This window comes from Gastrolobium bilobum, unplaced genomic scaffold (assembly GCF_033153095.1).
Source record: "Gastrolobium bilobum isolate Gb01-03AN ecotype WA unplaced genomic scaffold, APGP_CSIRO_Gbil_v1 utg7961, whole genome shotgun sequence".
NCBI classification, from domain to species: Eukaryota; Viridiplantae; Streptophyta; class Magnoliopsida; order Fabales; family Fabaceae; genus Gastrolobium; species Gastrolobium bilobum.
Window position 1 is genome coordinate 479,853 of NW_026899198.1, and position 17,626 is coordinate 497,478.

General features: G+C 34.8%; 2 protein-coding genes across 2 annotated transcripts; one reads left to right on the top strand and one right to left on the bottom strand.

Annotated features, from left to right (window-relative positions):
• The first annotated feature begins 123 nt into the window (after positions 1-123).
• On the top strand, positions 124-4,875 carry LOC133288171 (uncharacterized). Its single transcript, XM_061485872.1, has 3 exons — positions 124-1,028; positions 2,138-2,362; positions 4,451-4,875. Exons 1-3 carry the CDS (start codon positions 186-188, stop codon positions 4,472-4,474), a joined length of 1,092 nt encoding a protein of 363 aa, XP_061341856.1. The 5' UTR covers positions 124-185; the 3' UTR covers positions 4,475-4,875.
• Positions 2,382-11,425, bottom strand: LOC133288172 (BAG family molecular chaperone regulator 2-like). Its single transcript, XM_061485873.1, has 3 exons — positions 11,179-11,425; positions 10,785-10,951; positions 2,382-4,197 (listed from the first exon to the last, which is right to left on the bottom strand). The coding sequence occupies exons 1-3, from the start codon at positions 11,423-11,425 to the stop codon at positions 4,171-4,173; spliced, it is 441 nt and encodes a 146-aa protein (XP_061341857.1). The 3' UTR covers positions 2,382-4,170.
• Positions 11,426-17,626: the final 6,201 nt, after the last annotated feature.

Below are 17,626 nucleotides of genomic sequence, written 5' to 3' on the forward strand. Positions count from 1 at the left end.
CCACTTGTCGAAACAGCCAACATGTCACATCATCCATTCATGGGTCAGTGTCCCTTCTCAAACAAAAAGTCTTTGGTCACTTTTCTTCTCCCCCCCCCCTCTCTCTCTCTCTCTCTCTCTCACTCTCACACACACACACTTAGAAGCAGAAATCTGAAATTACACAACATAGTGTGTGTGTGTGCATGATGTGCGACAAGAATAGTCCTCCTCCAACTGCAAAAACAAACTCTATTATGAAGAAGAAGAATAAGAAGACACAAAAAAGGACTAAAGAGTCTTCTTCTTCAACTTCTTCTTCTTCCACATCATCTTCTCTTAAACCACATCGACGCAGAAACAGAACAAAAACGAGAAAACCCAAGTTCCTTAGTCTTCGTCTTCAACTATCTCAAAACGAGAACAAACCCAAGAAAATGACTCATCAACAACACCAACAACCCAAAACAGAGCAACAACAACAACCACAGTTGAACCTCTTCCCTCTTCACCCTGAAAACATGGTTGAGGACAAGGACATGCACGAAGAGAACAACGTGGCTTTGCTCTTCAGCTCCGACGGCGGCGCCACCCTCAACGGCTTGCTCGAAGATGAATCAACCACCACAACCACGGCCACCACGACGTCGGAGGAGGGATCCTTCTCGCCGCTGACGTGTCCGTCGTTGAACGGCGGCGACAATGGAAGCTGGCTGGTGAGGAAGGCGATGAGGAGGAGGAGCATAGAGAGGGATAATGAGGGGAGTGAAGAGAGGTGGGTGTGTTACTCGGAGGTGGTGGAGAAAAAGGAGCTCATGGAGGAAGTGACCAGTTATTGCGGCGGCGCCACCATGGTGACCGCCACGGAGGACCCGTTGTTTTGTGTTGGTGGTGGGAAAGGGATGACGACGTCGTTTGGGTTATTGTCATTGAAGCTGGATCACGAGGAGATATTGAATGCTTGGTCGGACAAAGGTTCTCTTTACGTCGCAGAGGAGGAGGCCCCACAAACTGTCCCTGATTTGCTCAATGGTGTCCTTCTTCCCAATGTAATTTTCACTTCACTCTCTATTTTTTTTTTTAATTTTTAATTTTTTGTTTTTATGAATATTTTATTTTTTATATCCAAATCGGTAAAGCTTACAAGCTCCTTCACTTGACTAAATGGTTGTTTTGCGTTTACATGAATAATTTATTAGTTATGTGAATGGGTCATAATTAGATTGCATCATGGATTTGTTCATAAGATTTTGTGGTTGTGTGTCTGTCCGTGTGTATATGGGTGTGTGTAAGAGAGACAGAGAGAGAGAGAGAGAGAGTTTATTTAATTATTTGTGTTCAGGAATGAGGAATGTTGTATAATGAAACTGGATTAAAATCTTATTTATTCATATATGGATCAATGTTTACAATTTTAAAATAAGGGTTTAATGTTAAAATAACTTTGTCGGTAGAACCCACATTTCTCTTTCTTTCCCTTCTTCTGGTAGGGTCCTGCCCTTTTAATAATGACTGAAAAGAAAAAAATGGTTATTTTAATGATGACCGTTGATCAGTATAATAATATTAAAACAGTACATAAAAAGTATCCATTCCCATCTATTTCATATCAATAATATTTTTTGGTAGGGGTGACTAGGATATTCATAAAACATTGGGGGTATATTATTATATGGTTTTATAAGAGTTATGTTGTAAGAAAATTGATTGTGTAATGTTATAGAGATTCTTTTTGCGTGTCTTAGGTTTTTTTTTTTTTTTTCTTCAAAAAATGGAGACCCCACAAAATGTTATGTGTGTAGAAAACTTTTTTTTGTCTCATGTTGCATGATGAATGCAAACTCTATTATTATAAGGCTTTATGTTTTTCTTTTACCCTGGTTTGGGGCCATTGAGAACATGACCCAAATTAGTTGGAGGGGTTGGACATTGTTAAGATTTTTATCATTCATCATTACTGAATAATAATGAACCATAAAAAAGGCATAGGCAGGGTAGAGGTTGACCACAAATTGCTAGCTTTAAATTTGAATAGTTAGAAAGTAGAGAAATACTTTTAGGTGGGGGCATGAATTATGCATCATTGTGTAAATGTATAATGGACCCACTCTCACTTTGTAATAGAGTGTTTGATGAATTTAGTTACTTTTTTGGGTAGGTTGCATGGGACAGTTGGGGGAGTGACGTTGTTGGGAACACATGGAAAGTTCCTGAAGATTGTGGAGCTAACAAGATGGAAATGAAGGAACAAATGGGTTGGAAACTGGGGCAGAGAGAAGCAAGTGTTCTAAGATATAAGGAGAAGAGGCAAAACAGGCTTTTCTCTAAGAGGATCCGTTATGAAGTTCGCAAACTGAATGCTGAGAAACGGCCCAGGATGAAGGTACCATTGCATAATTTCATTGTTAGTATAAAACAATTTGATTGCTTCAATTCCGTTGCTATATAGCTTCACGCAGGTAATGTGCACAATTTACACATTAGTTTGTGCTTAAATTGAAGAAAATAGGTATTCCTCTTGGGTAAGACACTATCTGTGTCTGAATCAGGGGTGTAATGCCTTTCATGTTTGCCATAAGAAATGTTCAGACATAACGGTCATGGTTTGGAGAATGCATTGCCCTCCTGTGTTTGGGACCAAGTTGCCCTGCCTGTGTGTGGTGTGCCTACCGGTTCCAGCACCCAATGCCAAATCCCAGTTCAGAACAAAAATATTAATGTAAAAAAGGTGTTAGGTAAACATTTCCTTCTCCTTCCTTTTTCTCTCTTCCCTTTGTTGGAATCGACATAATCACACACACAATTGGTAGAGGGAATAAGAAGAGAGACAACTGTTTACCCTGGTTCACTTAATGTAGGCTACGTCCAGCATGTCTGAACTATATTCTTCTCACGATACTCGTTACAAGTCATTCGGTTTACAAGATGAATATAAATAGGATTGCAATCCCTAAACAACAACAGCTATTCATGGAACCCCGTTGGCTTTCTCTGCGTCCTTCTAATAGGTGTCGTCATCTAACTGCGAAGTATGAGCCATATCCAACACCCTTGGCTTTCATCTACTTGTTATTCTATTCCCTGCAACCTACCAATAAATAATTACTTCACCTATCATGTTCCTTGTTGTAGTGTCTATAGCAAGTGATCGTATATTTGTAGGTCATTCGGCTTCTCTTATGTCCAATGTCCACTCCCTTCAACAAGGCAAGAGGTCACCATCATTAATATCTCACAAACCATGTCAAATAACAACATTTGGCTGAATATTTTTATAAATAATTATTCAATCCAAAAGCTTAAGCAGTTACATGAAGGTCCATATCAATAACGGACTATTACACCCTCTGGCCTGTGCACATCATAACATACTATTACTCTGCCCAACCGTGACCGGACCTTCTTGCCTCACACTTTAGGCGCTTTCACAACAAAAATGGATTCTACAATAAGTTCCCAAGAGTTCTTCTGAAGATAGTTTATCATAGGTTACATTGTCATCAAAGCATTTTAATACAATTCGAATATCATTACATATTCCAGCAAATTATATGGTATCATGTTGACATTGTTACAACCCCGTGACACTTCAACTGCAGTATTAGAGTTGTTCTCAAGAATAAGTGGAAGAAATTACATTGACTGTATTAGAGATCTCATACAGTAGTGTAGTAAATTTTTCTGAAGAAAAAAAAATGCATTTTGATCTAGCTGAAATTAATGAGCACACTTAGCTTGATTCCATTAAATCTGTCACGAATGAATTTTATTTATTTAATTTTTCGATACATTCATGAATGTATTTTAAACACCATCTTCTATTTGATCTTGGTGGATCGTGGTTGATATAAAATCTGTGAACTAACTGTGTCTTTGGAGAAGACTGCCGTATATGGTGTGGCATATCACTATGCACAAACAAGTGTGTGTGCATATAGTGACAACTAGAGAAATTAGGGTAACACGTGAGATTTAACACTCTATTTATAGGGTTATACTTGCCACTATGGATAAAACCCATTCTCCAAGGCTGGAAGGGTACATTATATGGGAAATTCTTTTAGTGCTATGGATCTCGGTGCATCTTCTACTCATAATATGACACGTGTCTTACCTTTTATCAAATCATTCTGTCACACCTGATTTTAAAATAAATTATTTATTAATGATTTGACAAAAGTAAAATACGTGTCATATTGTAAGTGGAAGATGTACCGAAAATTCGGTACATCCGTGGCACTAAAGATATTCTCCATTATATGGGTCCGGATCATCTTCTATATTGAAAAGTAAAAGCGGACTACTAAACTGTAGTGCTATACTTCTTTGCATGTTTGTCTATTAAAACTGTTTAAAACATCTGAATTTTGTTGTCCTTCGTTCCTAGTCTGGAAATGCTGAACAATTTGGTGTACAGTAGTTCCAGAACTCAGTTTTAAATTGAATTTCTTTCTGTTGTTACATTTTGCAGGGACGATTTGTGAAGAGGGAATGAGAAGTGTAGACTGTGGCAGGCATTGTTCGTAATAAGAATGTTGTCAATAATAGAATTTTTCGTGCCTTTCTGTTTTTGGTAGAGTTGGGGTGCTTTCTTGGTAGAAATGTTGTAGATATAATTGTGCCATTTAAAGTCTCATTGGTACTACTTTGAAGTCCTGGGAAATTCAATGTTCAACTTCTGTACTAGCGCGACATGTAAGTGGCAGTTTCTAAACCTTAGATTGAATGAGATTGACAATGTTTTACATCTGTTTGATCCCAATCCAAGGGATTAGAAACTGTTGAACATGTTGTACAAGTACAATCAAATGTATTGGTTGCTCTGTACAAGAATGAAGTCTCACAATAAAAAAGTTTTGGAACTTCAAGCTCAGCTTATAGGAACTTTGTCCAAAGTTCCTATCTACATCTCTCATAATTGCTGTCTTAAATTAAAATAAAATTGAACTAAGCTCTATGAATGAATGAATGAATTTGTTCTCTAGTTCCGTTGGAAATTAAGATAATTTTCAATCTATTTTTTCTTAGTTAACATTAGAAATATATTTGTTTATGCATATGAGAGCAGAAGGGGAACGAACTAAAATAGGCAACTAGACTAATTTATTGATTCTCACTGATATTATTCTTTTTTATAATCAATTAAACAATCTCTTAATAATTTATTATTATGTTGTTATTATTACACTGAATTTGAAATTTGGCATTTTAATCAGTCAAATTTCTCTGATATTCGTTTCTCAAAATTTGTTTCCTTCCTTGATACCTTTGCTTGGGGAAATTCTTTATTTGTTCTAGAGTAATACTCTTAGACCATTAAAAGGAAAACACATGCAAATTTGGAATAAATTTATAAGGGCGGTTATATTTTATTATCATTTTTAGTTTTATTATTTTTATTACGTTGTTGTTGGATTAATTTGAAATTAATAGTTAAAAATAATAATTAATTATCATTAATTTTAAATTGATTCAATTTAAAAATAACCAAACAAGTACTAAAAATAATAAGATTAAAATGATAATAATTTTGACAAGAGGGTTAGTCTCAGCTGGGATGATATCTTATCAAGTTATCATTATCAGTCTGCTCTTTTGCCTTGGAGTCTCTTTGTGAATATAATGCGCTAACTTTAATTAGAGAGCGAAACTCCCAACGAGGTTTCAACGAAAAGAGCATTACAAAGTATGGTGAATAAACAGTTTTTAGTAGGGGTGATAAATAAATCACGGCTGCTCGAAGGCTTGAACTTATATGCGTAAAATTAGTTGTTGGAACCGGACTTGAACTTGTATAAAAGCTCGTTTAATAAAAAGGCTTCAGGTTTCAATTCAAAAGCTCGGCCTACAGCCTTTCAGGATGATCTAGTATATTAAATTCTATTTTATATTTTTTATACTACTTGTAATAGCTATCTCTCTCTCTTAAATTTATTTCACCCCAATTTATTGGTTGAACAGACTTATTGAATGATTTTGTTCTATATTATGATGTTTGGATATACATTGAATTTATGAATATTTATGAAATTACTTGTGATGTTGATTGCACATTCTATTTAGATAAATTTTTGTTGTCTTATTTTTTTAAAACAGGCTAAATAAGGCTTTAATATTTTGTAAATAAGTCAGGTCAAAGGCCGATAATTATATTTATAACAGGTTACAAGCTTGATTAGCCTGAGACATTTAAACATAGACTTAACATTTTAAGACCGAAGCTCAGCTCGGCTCGGCCCGTTAACAGCCCTAGTTTTTTGCATCTAAAATTAATAAAATAGGCTGTTTGAAATCTGTTTTTAAAACTAGTTTTCTGATTTTCAAAAATAAAATAAAATTGTTTTATAAGGCCTGTTTTATAAAAATTGTTCTAAAAATTATAACTATCTTTTAATTTTTAGAATGTTATCTAAGTTATTTTTATTTTGTGTTTTTATTTTTAACAATCAAAATAAAAAAATATAGAAAACACCTATTTTATTAACTATTTTATAAAACAATTTTAAGAACAAAATAAAATACAACATAATCAAACAGGTCCTAATTTCTTGTTTAAAAAACTGTTTGTATAGTAAAAAAATACAATTTTGTTAAATTGTTTTTAATTTTTATCTTAACTGACAAGATGTTTAAAATTTCAGTGATATATATATATATATATATGTATATACGCTTTACTTTTACTTTTTTACTAAAAAATTGAAATGATTTTAGTGTTCATTGCTATTTAAATCCTCTTTCACATTATTGAAACTAAAATTATGGTCCCTTCCCTTAACCCATGGTCATCATAACCTAACCCAAGCTAAACTCTAACCCAAGCCTTCCATGCTTTACACAGGCCTCCAAAATATTGGGAAATGCCTTCTTGATTCCTCTTCCTCCTATTGGGCTTAGGGTGGTCAATCTAAGGCCCAATAACATAATTTTGGCCGAATAACCGTAATTTGGCCCAAAATCACTTTTGGCTTGTTGGTCTTATTTAGTTTGGTTCCTCATAATTCTTCTTAGGTCTATTTTCACTCCTTTAGGCCTCAATCCTTTAAATCCTATTAACGGCTTTCGTTCTTTCTAAGCAGATTCTCCTTCATGATCCAATGGGATTTTTCCTAATGATATTTATATCTTTTGTAATTTTCTTATTATTGTTCCTAAAATTTTTGGAGATGTTTCAATAATCAATATTGATATTGTATTTAGATTTTAAAGACTTGGGCATAGTTAATTGTACTTGGGATAACACCTGTCTAAATAAAAAACATGAAAATCTCCATCCACTAATTAATATGCTGAAACCCCCGTGATCCAAGTTTTGTTATGAAGTAAAATGTATCAAAAGTGAAAATAGTACCATTACCATACTTGCGACAGGAAGTTCCTACCAAAGAATTTATGTTGCCCTTAGGTTAATGAAATGAATAACAGTCCTTGCTTTTAATGAGAAAGAATTTGAAGAAAAGAGGATCAGTCCTTCAAAATTCAACCTTGGGAACTTTTTTAATATTTTTTTATTTAATAAATAAGTGGCAAAGAAGGATAAAGATTTCAACAACAAAGAGATAACCAGTAAGCATGGATGCAATAAGCATCCAGACAAGTCTTAAACAAGATTTTTTTATTTTTTGTTGCTTAAAAGCTGTAAGCACTAGAGTATACTATGATCAGAGGACTTTGTAAAATATCGAATTTCCTATGTATGATGTATAATAATTCTATGTTAGCAAGGTGTCTAGAAGAACAGAACAAATCATGCGTGTATTGTTTTAAGGAAACAATATAAATACGAAGATGGCACACAGTGTTTGTCTGTGATGTGTCTTCCGTGTATAATTTGTAAGGCAGTGTACTAGATTGCAACATATATATGGCAAGCTGGTAATATATTTACATATATATAGCTGCAGGTTATGGGAAAATAAATAAACTAAGAGAAATTATATCCTGAGAAGTGAGAAATATGCATGTTATATTTCAGTGACTATCTAGCTAGAAAGAAACTAGATATGTTGACAGAAGAAGAGAGAGCACAAAACTGCTCACACACAAAGCCTTTTGGGTATGTTCAGCTGTGCTCTCTATCTTCTGTCAGCAAGCCATCTCATGTCCTGAATCCTTCGCCGTCTCTGCATACAATACAAAAGTAATCTATTCATTAGGATTAGGATCATTAGCTCCCTATAGCAGGGGAAAAAGTAAAGGGATATAATACCATTGCACAAGTTGGGGCATACGGGGATTTTGAATCTCACATAAAATAGAACCCAAGAGAAGATTGAGAGCACAAGTTGGGGCGTACGGGGTGTTACACGGCTGGTCCACTCTCTCTGCCATTCTTTAATTAGATGGCCTTGCATGCTTTCATTCGTACCATTCTTGGTATCTCTGTGTCACTTGGGAGTGGTCCCAACAAGGGTCTATTGCTTAGGGCTGAAGCTAGCTGCCCTATTTGAATTTCTATGCTTCTCAACATGGCTCCTTACTTTGGGGGATGGCTGCCTGGTTTAGAAGTATTTGACCATGGCCTTGCACCACTTGGTTATTTTTTACCATATACTCCTTCATTCACCGGTCATTCTTTGTTATATAGTCTTTCATCCACTATTCAATTGGAGGAAAGTTAAAAGTGCAAATAAAGAAAAAGCTCGGCTCGGTTAAGTCCTTTACCGTTAATCGTAAATGAAGAAGAAGAATAAGAAGCAAGCTAAAATAAACGACGTTATAGTTCCTATGCTAACAATACACTCAACGGCAAGGGAGGAACATAGAACAACGTGCAGGTCTTCTTCCATCTTTTCTTTGTCACGGTGTAGAAACACATATATCTACGTACACATGATATAATTTTTTTCCCTAATAAACTTATATATAACGTTCAAGAAATATATCTTAATCTTAGTATTATTAAAAAAATTCATAATGAAAATATGAAATTTATGATTTTATTATTATTATTATTATAACAGTCCAGTTTTGATAAATATATATATATATATATATATATATATATATATATATATTAAATAGTGTCGATCTTATGATCCGTGCCAATTTTACGATTTACGATTTTTTTATCCCCTTTTAATTTTAAGTAAGATCTCGATTTTAACAACCTTGCCTATACCGGTAATGTTATCTCTTAAGTAACACACCTTGGTTGGAGGAAAGAATCTCGTGAGAAATGCCTCCTCTAACTCCTTCCAAGTGGAGATTGATTGAGATGGAAAAGTTTCCATCCACTCCTCTTTTGCCCCTCTCAAGGAATAAGGAAAGAGCTTCATCCTCATTGCTTCTTTGGAGACACCATGAACAGAAAAAGTATCAGAAATTCATGAATTTGGTGATGTGCTCATGAAGGTCTTCATGTGGCAGCCGATGGTATTGAGTTATGGATTGTAGGAGCTGAATTATACTAGGCTTTTCAAGTCAAAGTTCATGTTAGAGAAGTATATAAACCATTAATAGGTCTTTAATTAACAATTTAAACTTTTACGTTGAATTGGTTCTTTATAAATCTAATTGTTAAAATTTCAAAAGAAACAAAATTAAACACCGCTCCCAGTAACAATGCCATTTTGTTAGAATGCAATTTTTACAGAAATTCAAATGTTTTGATCTAGTGCTAACAAGCACCACGGTAGTATATGCATTCAAAGGTGAAGATTGTTCCACCAGGAACAGTGAATCTAGTTTCTTTTATCTACTCTATCTTAGTTTCTTGAACTCTAAGTATTCAACTTTTAAACTACAAATTTACCCACTAAAACTGTGAACCAGATTTTTATCACACAAGATTACTCTAATCACGTTCAGAACAATTAAGAAAATCCAGTCTTTTTGGCATCATCTTCTATTCAACATCGATCTACTTTTATTTTAATCAAATCTTAATTACTTTTTATAATTTATACAATTTCTGAAAAATAGATATATGAAGTATTTTTCCAAGACACATAATTTTCTAACAAAATTAACTTCCATTCCACAACAAAAGCGCAGGGATGATTTAGTGTTTCTTATAATTTACTTTTCTTGGGATTTCAACTAATGCTTTTATTATTATTATTATTATTATTATTATTATTATTATTAAAACTTGATTGAACTGTACCTTCTGGGCCAAACAAGCTCAACTTTAAAACCTTAATCTACCATCTTTTCTCAAGAAATTGTGCCAACCTATGTTGCACCGACACTGACATGGGACACAGGATACGACACGATACGCCACTTCGACATGTTAATTCCAAAAATGTTAAATTTTGATACGTCAGGACATATTTTGATAATATATAATATTTTTAATTTATGTAGTAGTGTATATTATATTTAATATTCAATAATTTAACAAAAAAATAGAGCTAAACTTATAATACACATTAATTTTGCAAAGAGACATAATATATCTCACATGTTTATTTTAAACTCAATAAAATTGTAATCGTAATCTAACGAATCTAATACTTGGAATTCAAAATGCAACGCAAAGTAACCTTTGAACCTTTTTTGAGTCTTTGCAACGAGTATTGGAGTATCGGAAAGTGTTGAAGTGTCGGTGAGTGTTGAAAAATGTCGAACATGATACGTCAGAATTTTTGAAGTGTCGGTCGAATGATTCAACCAATAGATAAGTACATAATTAAGTTCCAAATCTAAGACCATTTAAAAAATAAAAATAAAAAATCCATCATTAAATTAAACTTTCTCTAACCTTTCTTTTGGTGGACGTTAGGACTAACTAACAATGTGTTTGATTAATTAGTCATACACTTATAGTGAGACAAGGATTGGCCTCTTAATCCAAGAAGCTTCTTCTCCTTCGTAGCTGGATCCTCAAACAGAAGAACTTTGTCCTTGTCTCTAACCCCAACCATGTGTAGATATTCATTGTCATCTCTCTCTTTACCCCTGAAGAGAACCCTTTGCTCTCTGGGCTCCAAAGTTGTTACCAGTGACAGAATCATTTTTAATTCTCCTGCAAGTTATGATTAGTTCACAACTCTTGTCAAATACCCACTTTAGATTATCTCTATAATGTGAAAATTAAAATTTTGGGTTATAAATAACCATTAATATCATCTTACACAAAAATTAAAAAAATTTAGATTTTGTTTTTTTGTTTTTTGTTTTTTGTTTTTTTGTCATTTCAATTTCTAACCAAAATTACAGAGTCATTATGAGAAAGGGATGAGGATGACTTACCAAAAGTTGATGTGGCTTCAATAGAAATGTCATGCAATTGTGACACGGTTGACACCATAATTGTGATCATTCTTTCCCCTGCACTTTGGTTGTTTTCCCTTTTTTGAACAAGCATTCCACCAGGCCTAAGTTCCCATTTGATTTCTCCATTGCTTCTGCAACCATTTTCTGTGAGTTGTGCAGCTTTATTCCCATTTCCAAGCTTGGAGCTGCTTCGGCTGAACCTCATTGACCTTAACTTGTTCATCTTTCTTTGTTTCTTTCTCTTGTCTTTCTTAGAAGAACCAAAAAGTGAAGGAAAGCAGTAAGAGAAAATGATGCAGTTGGGGCAGTTATATAATACTAGAAAGCGTGCATAAGGATAAAAAAACCATGAATAAAATACAAGGTTCCCTTGTGGTTCTAAAAAGTAAGACTCGAGAGCAAGAAAGCCAATAAGTTCTGAACACATGGAAGACAATTTAGGCGTTGTTTTTTCTGCTGATTTTGTGGGCTATGGCACATGGGTAGTGGGTACCTAAGAACACGCTTGCTTGATTGGCGGGCCAAACTCGATGCATGTCAATAGCTAGGTTGTTCTTCTAAGTTTAAATGCAATTTTTTAATCATGGTAAATGATAGCAACACAAACTATTACTATAATGAAACCTAAAAATAAAAATAAAATCAGCGGTGGAAAATAATAAGGGGAATTTTTTTTTAAATAGCTGATGTTTAAATGTCTGTCTGTATAACTAATTCTGCGTATTGTTACCAAGGATAAATGTTGTGTCAAAAAAAAAAAAAGGATAAATGTTTGGGAAAAGTTCACCAGTACCCTTGTGGTTTGCTTCAGAATTACTTATGCCCCTGTGTTTTTTTTCTATCACATATGCCCCTGTGTTTTGTAAAAAAAAAAAAAACCACAAGGGCATATGTGATAAAAAAACATACCCTTTTGCAAACCACAGGGACATATGTGATAGAAAAAAAACCACAGGGGCATAAGTGATTCTGAAGCAAACCACATGGACATTGGTGAACTTTTCTCTAAATGTTTCTATAGGAGATACTTAAGAATATGGAATATAAATATTGTATATTATAATTGTACATGAGATTTCTCTATTTATAAAAGTTAAATGACCTAATAAGTTATATTTAAAGAAGCTTAGACCTAACCCAAATCTTAAATTAAGATAATGGATGTACCCAGTACATGAAAATTTAGAATACACATAGAATAGCAAGAGGCAAACCAGAATTTATTTAATCGGTGTACCCGGTACATTAGGACCACATTGATGAACCGTAACTCAAAGTGAGTGTCCGTATGGAACTTTCAAGAGCATTACCTCTTAGAAAGAATCCTCAATGGGAAGTCCATATTAATATTCTATAAGCCAATGAACCTACTCAGTCAATTCATAAGTATAATGGCTAAACACACAAGCACATTATATTAAGCACCCAATTGCATATTAGTTCATACACTAATAATACAATCTAGCCTCTAGTGCTTGTTCAATGGTTCGTATACCAAGAGCAACAACTTTTACATGAATGCATTTACACCATGACTGTAAAAAACCAATAATACTCCAAGGAGTATGATAGAACACTAAGTGAGATGTTGCGACTCGGCAAGTGCACCGGTCGTTAAGTAATAAAGTGTACCAGAGTACGAGATCGTTCCCACGAGGATTGAGTTTCAAACATTAGTTCGCTAATTGCAGTTTAGTTGGACAATTAATATTTAGATGAAAGAAATTTAATTAAAAAGGAATTTAATTAAAAAGCAATGAAGAAGATGAGTTGATTTAAGGATTAAAAACAAGCGTAGTTAGGGTTTCAACTTCCCCCAATCTCCTCTTTATGCAATGAATTAAATTGTCAAGAATCTGTTCATAAATTATTGTCAATCAATTCTTTCTAAATTAATTAGGGCTCAATTCCTTGTTACCTTAAATCTATGTGATCTTAGAAGAACCCTAGTTCCCTGATTATTCCCCAAGAAAACATGCATTAAGATCAAGAATTCACGATTGCACAATTACCCTATGTCTATCTCTAGATTACAAGGATTATGATAAATTTACCAAGTCAGAGTTCATGCACCAACATCCCTATTTTCATACAATTTCCCGAAATCAATATATAAGGAGCAAACTTATAGAAAGCATTAAAGACAGATAAATTTATTCAAATATTGAAAGAAAAGAATTCAGAGACAATTTATTTCAAAATATAAGATTCTATTGAGTTCCATCTACCCCTAACTACATAAAAGACTAGCCTAGCATACTGAATTCAAAAGTAATAGAAAAGAAAATAGTTCCCTAAGCCTTCATTGGTGTGATGTTGACTTGGTTCCTCAGTGCTCCAATACTCCGTAACAGGATTCCTCCTTGTGCTTCTTCAGACGCCTCTCCGTTGTTGAATGAATGATCCTCAATTGGTCCAAGGCCCTCTATTTATAGAGGAGAATATATCTTTTTGATTTCTCTTCTAATCTTCCTAAAATTTGGTTCACATCTTGATTAAGATATAAAATATTCCTTGGGCCCAAAATTGATCGAATCAGCACGTTTTAGTGCCTATTAGGAAGGCTAAAACGCTCTCTTTGCCTATTTTTGTCTACCTTAGGGCATTTTAGTGCTCTGTTGGGCGCTAAAATGCCCTCTTCGAAGGGAAATTTGTTGTTGTTAGCGCGTTTTAGCGCGCTGTTAGGCGCTAAAACGCGCTCCTTCAGCTTGCAAATACTTGTAACTTGCTTTCTTTTTGGCTTTCTTCGGTATTCAATCATCTCCTTGCATTCCTTTTGCTCCATAAAGCATTTATTGATGTCAAAATACCTTCAAATAAGAAATATTACAAGATGTTAGCTAGAGATTCAATCTTTATGATTTTATGATGTAAAATCCTAATTTCCATGCAATCCATGATCTATTTCTTGTATAATTTAGCCTAAAACTATGGTAAACCAAGGGTTTATCAAACATTCTCAGATTTGAATATTGATGTCCTCAGCAATCAATCAGAATAGACTAAGGGAGGTTGAAGAAGGAATTTTCAATTGTATGGAATTTGATAGGAAGGATTCAATCAGAGACATGATTACAGAGCATTCAGACTTAAAAGAATGATGCATCAATTAGCAAGATTCATAATTCATCAGTTAAAAATTTCGATGAAATTCCTTAAGATCAAGAATAAGGAAAAGTTTCTGAAACACTAGAAATTCACTTCACTCACACTCAACTGTTTAAAGGGTTGGTGTTTCACTCTTCTTCCACTGAATCAACACTACCATAGGCTTGCTTATATTCTTGCTCTCCACATTCTGACCCTGCTCTCTCTTAGCTGGAGCAGAATATAACACCTCGTATTTCTAAAACATATAATTAAATATGAAAATAAGGATTAAAGGGGTAGGATTAGTGAAAATCCTGAAATTAAGGCCAAAATACAAAGGAAGGGTAAAACAGTAATTAGCCAAACACGTAACCCTAGGAAAGTAAAATTGAGTAGGAGGTCTCAAATGAGAAAACTAACCCTGGAAATGGATTCAGAACGAAAAATTGAGTGGTTAGGTAAGTTTATGAAAATTTGACGAATAGTGTTTTTACCAGGTAAAAATACTGCAGTATAGTTGCACCGTAAAGCGTTCCAAATAAAATTTTGAGCTCTAGGTTTGGATATAAGTTATAAATGGTACATAGGACTAGGAAATATGATTTCTGGTGAAAATTGATAAAAATTAGTGTGTTTTGGGGAAGCGTGCCCACGACGCGCATAATAGCTTAAAACTGCGATTTCTCTGAATGACCGGAAACTCCGAATTCATCTGATCAAGGGTAATTAAAGGACAATGGTTAATGTTAAAAATTAGAGTTTTTAATTAGTTTAGGAAATTATGAACGTTTAGCGGAGTAGGAGGGAAATTCGAATTAGCTTGAAATCGCGTGATGTGGCGGTGGGCCCACCTCACTTAAGTGGACCTTGCCACCTTGGACAACACAAATTTCTGGTCTTTCTCTCTCCTCCCTCCCACACAACCTGCGGCCTCCATTGTTGGAGAGGAAGCTTGGCTTCAAAAACTTCAACCAACCATAACTCTCTCCATACTTTCCCAAATCAAGAAAAGTTTGTGAGCAAAGTTGTTGGAAATCATCATCCAAACACAACCATGGTATTATTGAGCCTTGAAACTCGCTAGATTGGGAGAAATGTGACAATTTCAGCCACGAAATTTTGAGAAGATTTGGTGTTCTCGAGTTGTTTGATCAAGCCATTGCTTGGATATCACTTGGAGGAGTCTTAGGCCTTGATTGGGGGTAAGTTTCCACACTTTTTATTGGTTGAATCATGAGTTTTAAAATTGATAACCTAAGAGGGGTTGTTTGATTGATGTAGTTAGAGAGCTCAAATTGAAATTGTGTATTAGACAAATGTGGCTTAGAATGATGTTTTAGAGTGATTGATGTCATAAAAATTATTGATGAAATTTGGATTATAACTAGGGAAATTTTGAGTTGTGATTCCATGACTTTGTGAAATGGATATGTTGTGGGATTGTGTAATTGAGTTGTGGGGTATTTGTATGAGTTAATTATAGGATTATATGATGTGTGGAAGTGTTGAATTGAATTTAAAACCTTTGAGTATGAATCCATGTAGAATTCGGCCAAGAGAGGGCTATATGGGTTGGATGATGCAAAAAATTATGTAAGTGATGTATTTTGGTGTTAAATGGTGTTTGGAGGTGTTGTGTGATGGGTTAATGCATTGAAAATTAAAGGAAAAATGCTTGGAGTTTGTATGATGTGTATTTGAACCTAGAATGGAATAATTGGTAAAATAGTGTTGTGATGGTATAGGATGGAAAATGGGACTTGAGATGGTGTGGTGGTAGTCTTGGTATGCTAAAGAAAAATTAAAATAAAATATAGAAAAATATTTTGTAAAAATGGCCTATAATGGCCGAACCTTGCATGTGGGAGGGTGAGAATTTGGTGCCTTGTAATCTTGTTGATTGCACCTTGTATTGATGGTCCTCGTGTGATCATTGTAGGTTGCCTCCCGCAGAATTGAACTCGGAACCGTGAGCTTGGTGGGTTGCCTTTGATCCCGGACCAAAGGAATTTTGGTAAGTGGTCTAGAACCTATGCATGTATAATTGATGAAATTGCATATATCTTGGTTGATTGATATTGAAATGGAAATGACTTATGTGTAGGCATTTCTGGTGAACCAAGCTCGGTGATACTGTGAATTGGAGCAATCAAGCGAAGGAGATTATTAAGGTAATCCCTTGGTACTGGGGTTTGATCCTCGTGTGTGTTCCACCATGCCCGTTGAGGGTAATGGTAGAAAATGTATGTAAATGATATAGGATAACAAGTTCATGCATATTGTATGTGTTGTGGTACATAGGATGTACCGTGTCTCTGGCCAGTTGACTGTTGCCTTCGGGCGTTACAGACTTCCACTGGATAGGTCTGCGTGAGGGAGTTCCAGTTGACCTGGGGTCATGGTGTGTGATCTGTAGAGGAGCACACTAGGAAGTCTCAGGTGGTTATGGATGGAGGGTGCCTTGGTTGATGTTCTGGGAACACTCATTGGCTTGAAACCCGTAGGCTATACGCCGAGGCCAATAGGCTGGACGTTGCGTGGTTTTGGCATTGACCATTCCAGCTTCGTCGTATTTTGTTTCCCTATGCTTCCCTACTTCACTAGATCCCTTGCATTATCCCGTTTTCGAATGTTATGTTATATTATTTATATGCATCGAAGTGAACCATTGAGCGAAGTATTCTCCAGAACCTCTGGGTTACTGAGATATATTCGTATATTTCACCCCACTTTGGGGACTTTATTTCAGGAGGTAGCAGTGGTGTCGGGGCAGCGGGCAAGAAGCTCGTAGGTTGAGCTGGAGGACTTCTATTTATTTTGCATTTTGGTGGCCAGTGGGCATAGGCTAGACTTAGGGCATGAACATTGTATATGGATTTAGGATGATGTATATTGTCATATTTGTTCATGCCATCTTTTGCCTAAGTCTAGTTGCATATTTATTATGTTTCATTTTGAGGTTTATTTCATTATGTTGTATTTGGAGTATTTATGGCCTTATGATTTACATTGGAGAATTGTAATTGTAATATTTGGATCTTGTGTAACAATGAAGTATGTGATATAATGAAAGGGCAATAGGCCTATTTTAGGATTATGATTATGTGTATGTTTAAAGAATGCATGCAAATGGATCAAGGTGATTGAAATATGTTAAGTTTTGAAAATGTAAGTAAAGTGATGTAAATTGAGTAATTGGATATAAACTGTGAAGGGTTGTAAGAGCACCAAGACATTGCTGGTCCTTGTGTGCCACCCATGATTATTAGGTGCCAATTTGAGGTTAGATAACACATTTGCAAATTTGGAATTTATCGGAAAAACAAAGGAAACT

Bases quoted from the DNA above. Each gene is read 5' to 3' on its own strand.
- LOC133288171 (XM_061485872.1), top strand. From the start codon at position 186: ATGATGTGCGACAAGAATAGTCCTCCTCCAACTGCAAAAACAAACTCT. The intron at 1,029-2,137 runs GTAATTTTCACT...TTTTTTGGGTAG, and splicing joins ATGGTGTCCTTCTTCCCAAT to GTTGCATGGGACAGTTGGGG. The intron at 2,363-4,450 runs GTACCATTGCAT...TACATTTTGCAG, and splicing joins AGAAACGGCCCAGGATGAAG to GGACGATTTGTGAAGAGGGA.
- LOC133288172 (XM_061485873.1), bottom strand. From the start codon at position 11,425: ATGAACAAGTTAAGGTCAATGAGGTTCAGCCGAAGCAGCTCCAAGCTT. The intron at 10,952-11,178 runs GTAAGTCATCCT...CATAACTTGCAG, and splicing joins TGAAGCCACATCAACTTTTG to GAGAATTAAAAATGATTCTG. The intron at 4,198-10,784 runs CTTCTTGGATTA...TGTACCGAATTT, and splicing joins CAGCTACGAAGGAGAAGAAG to TCGGTACATCTTCCACTTAC.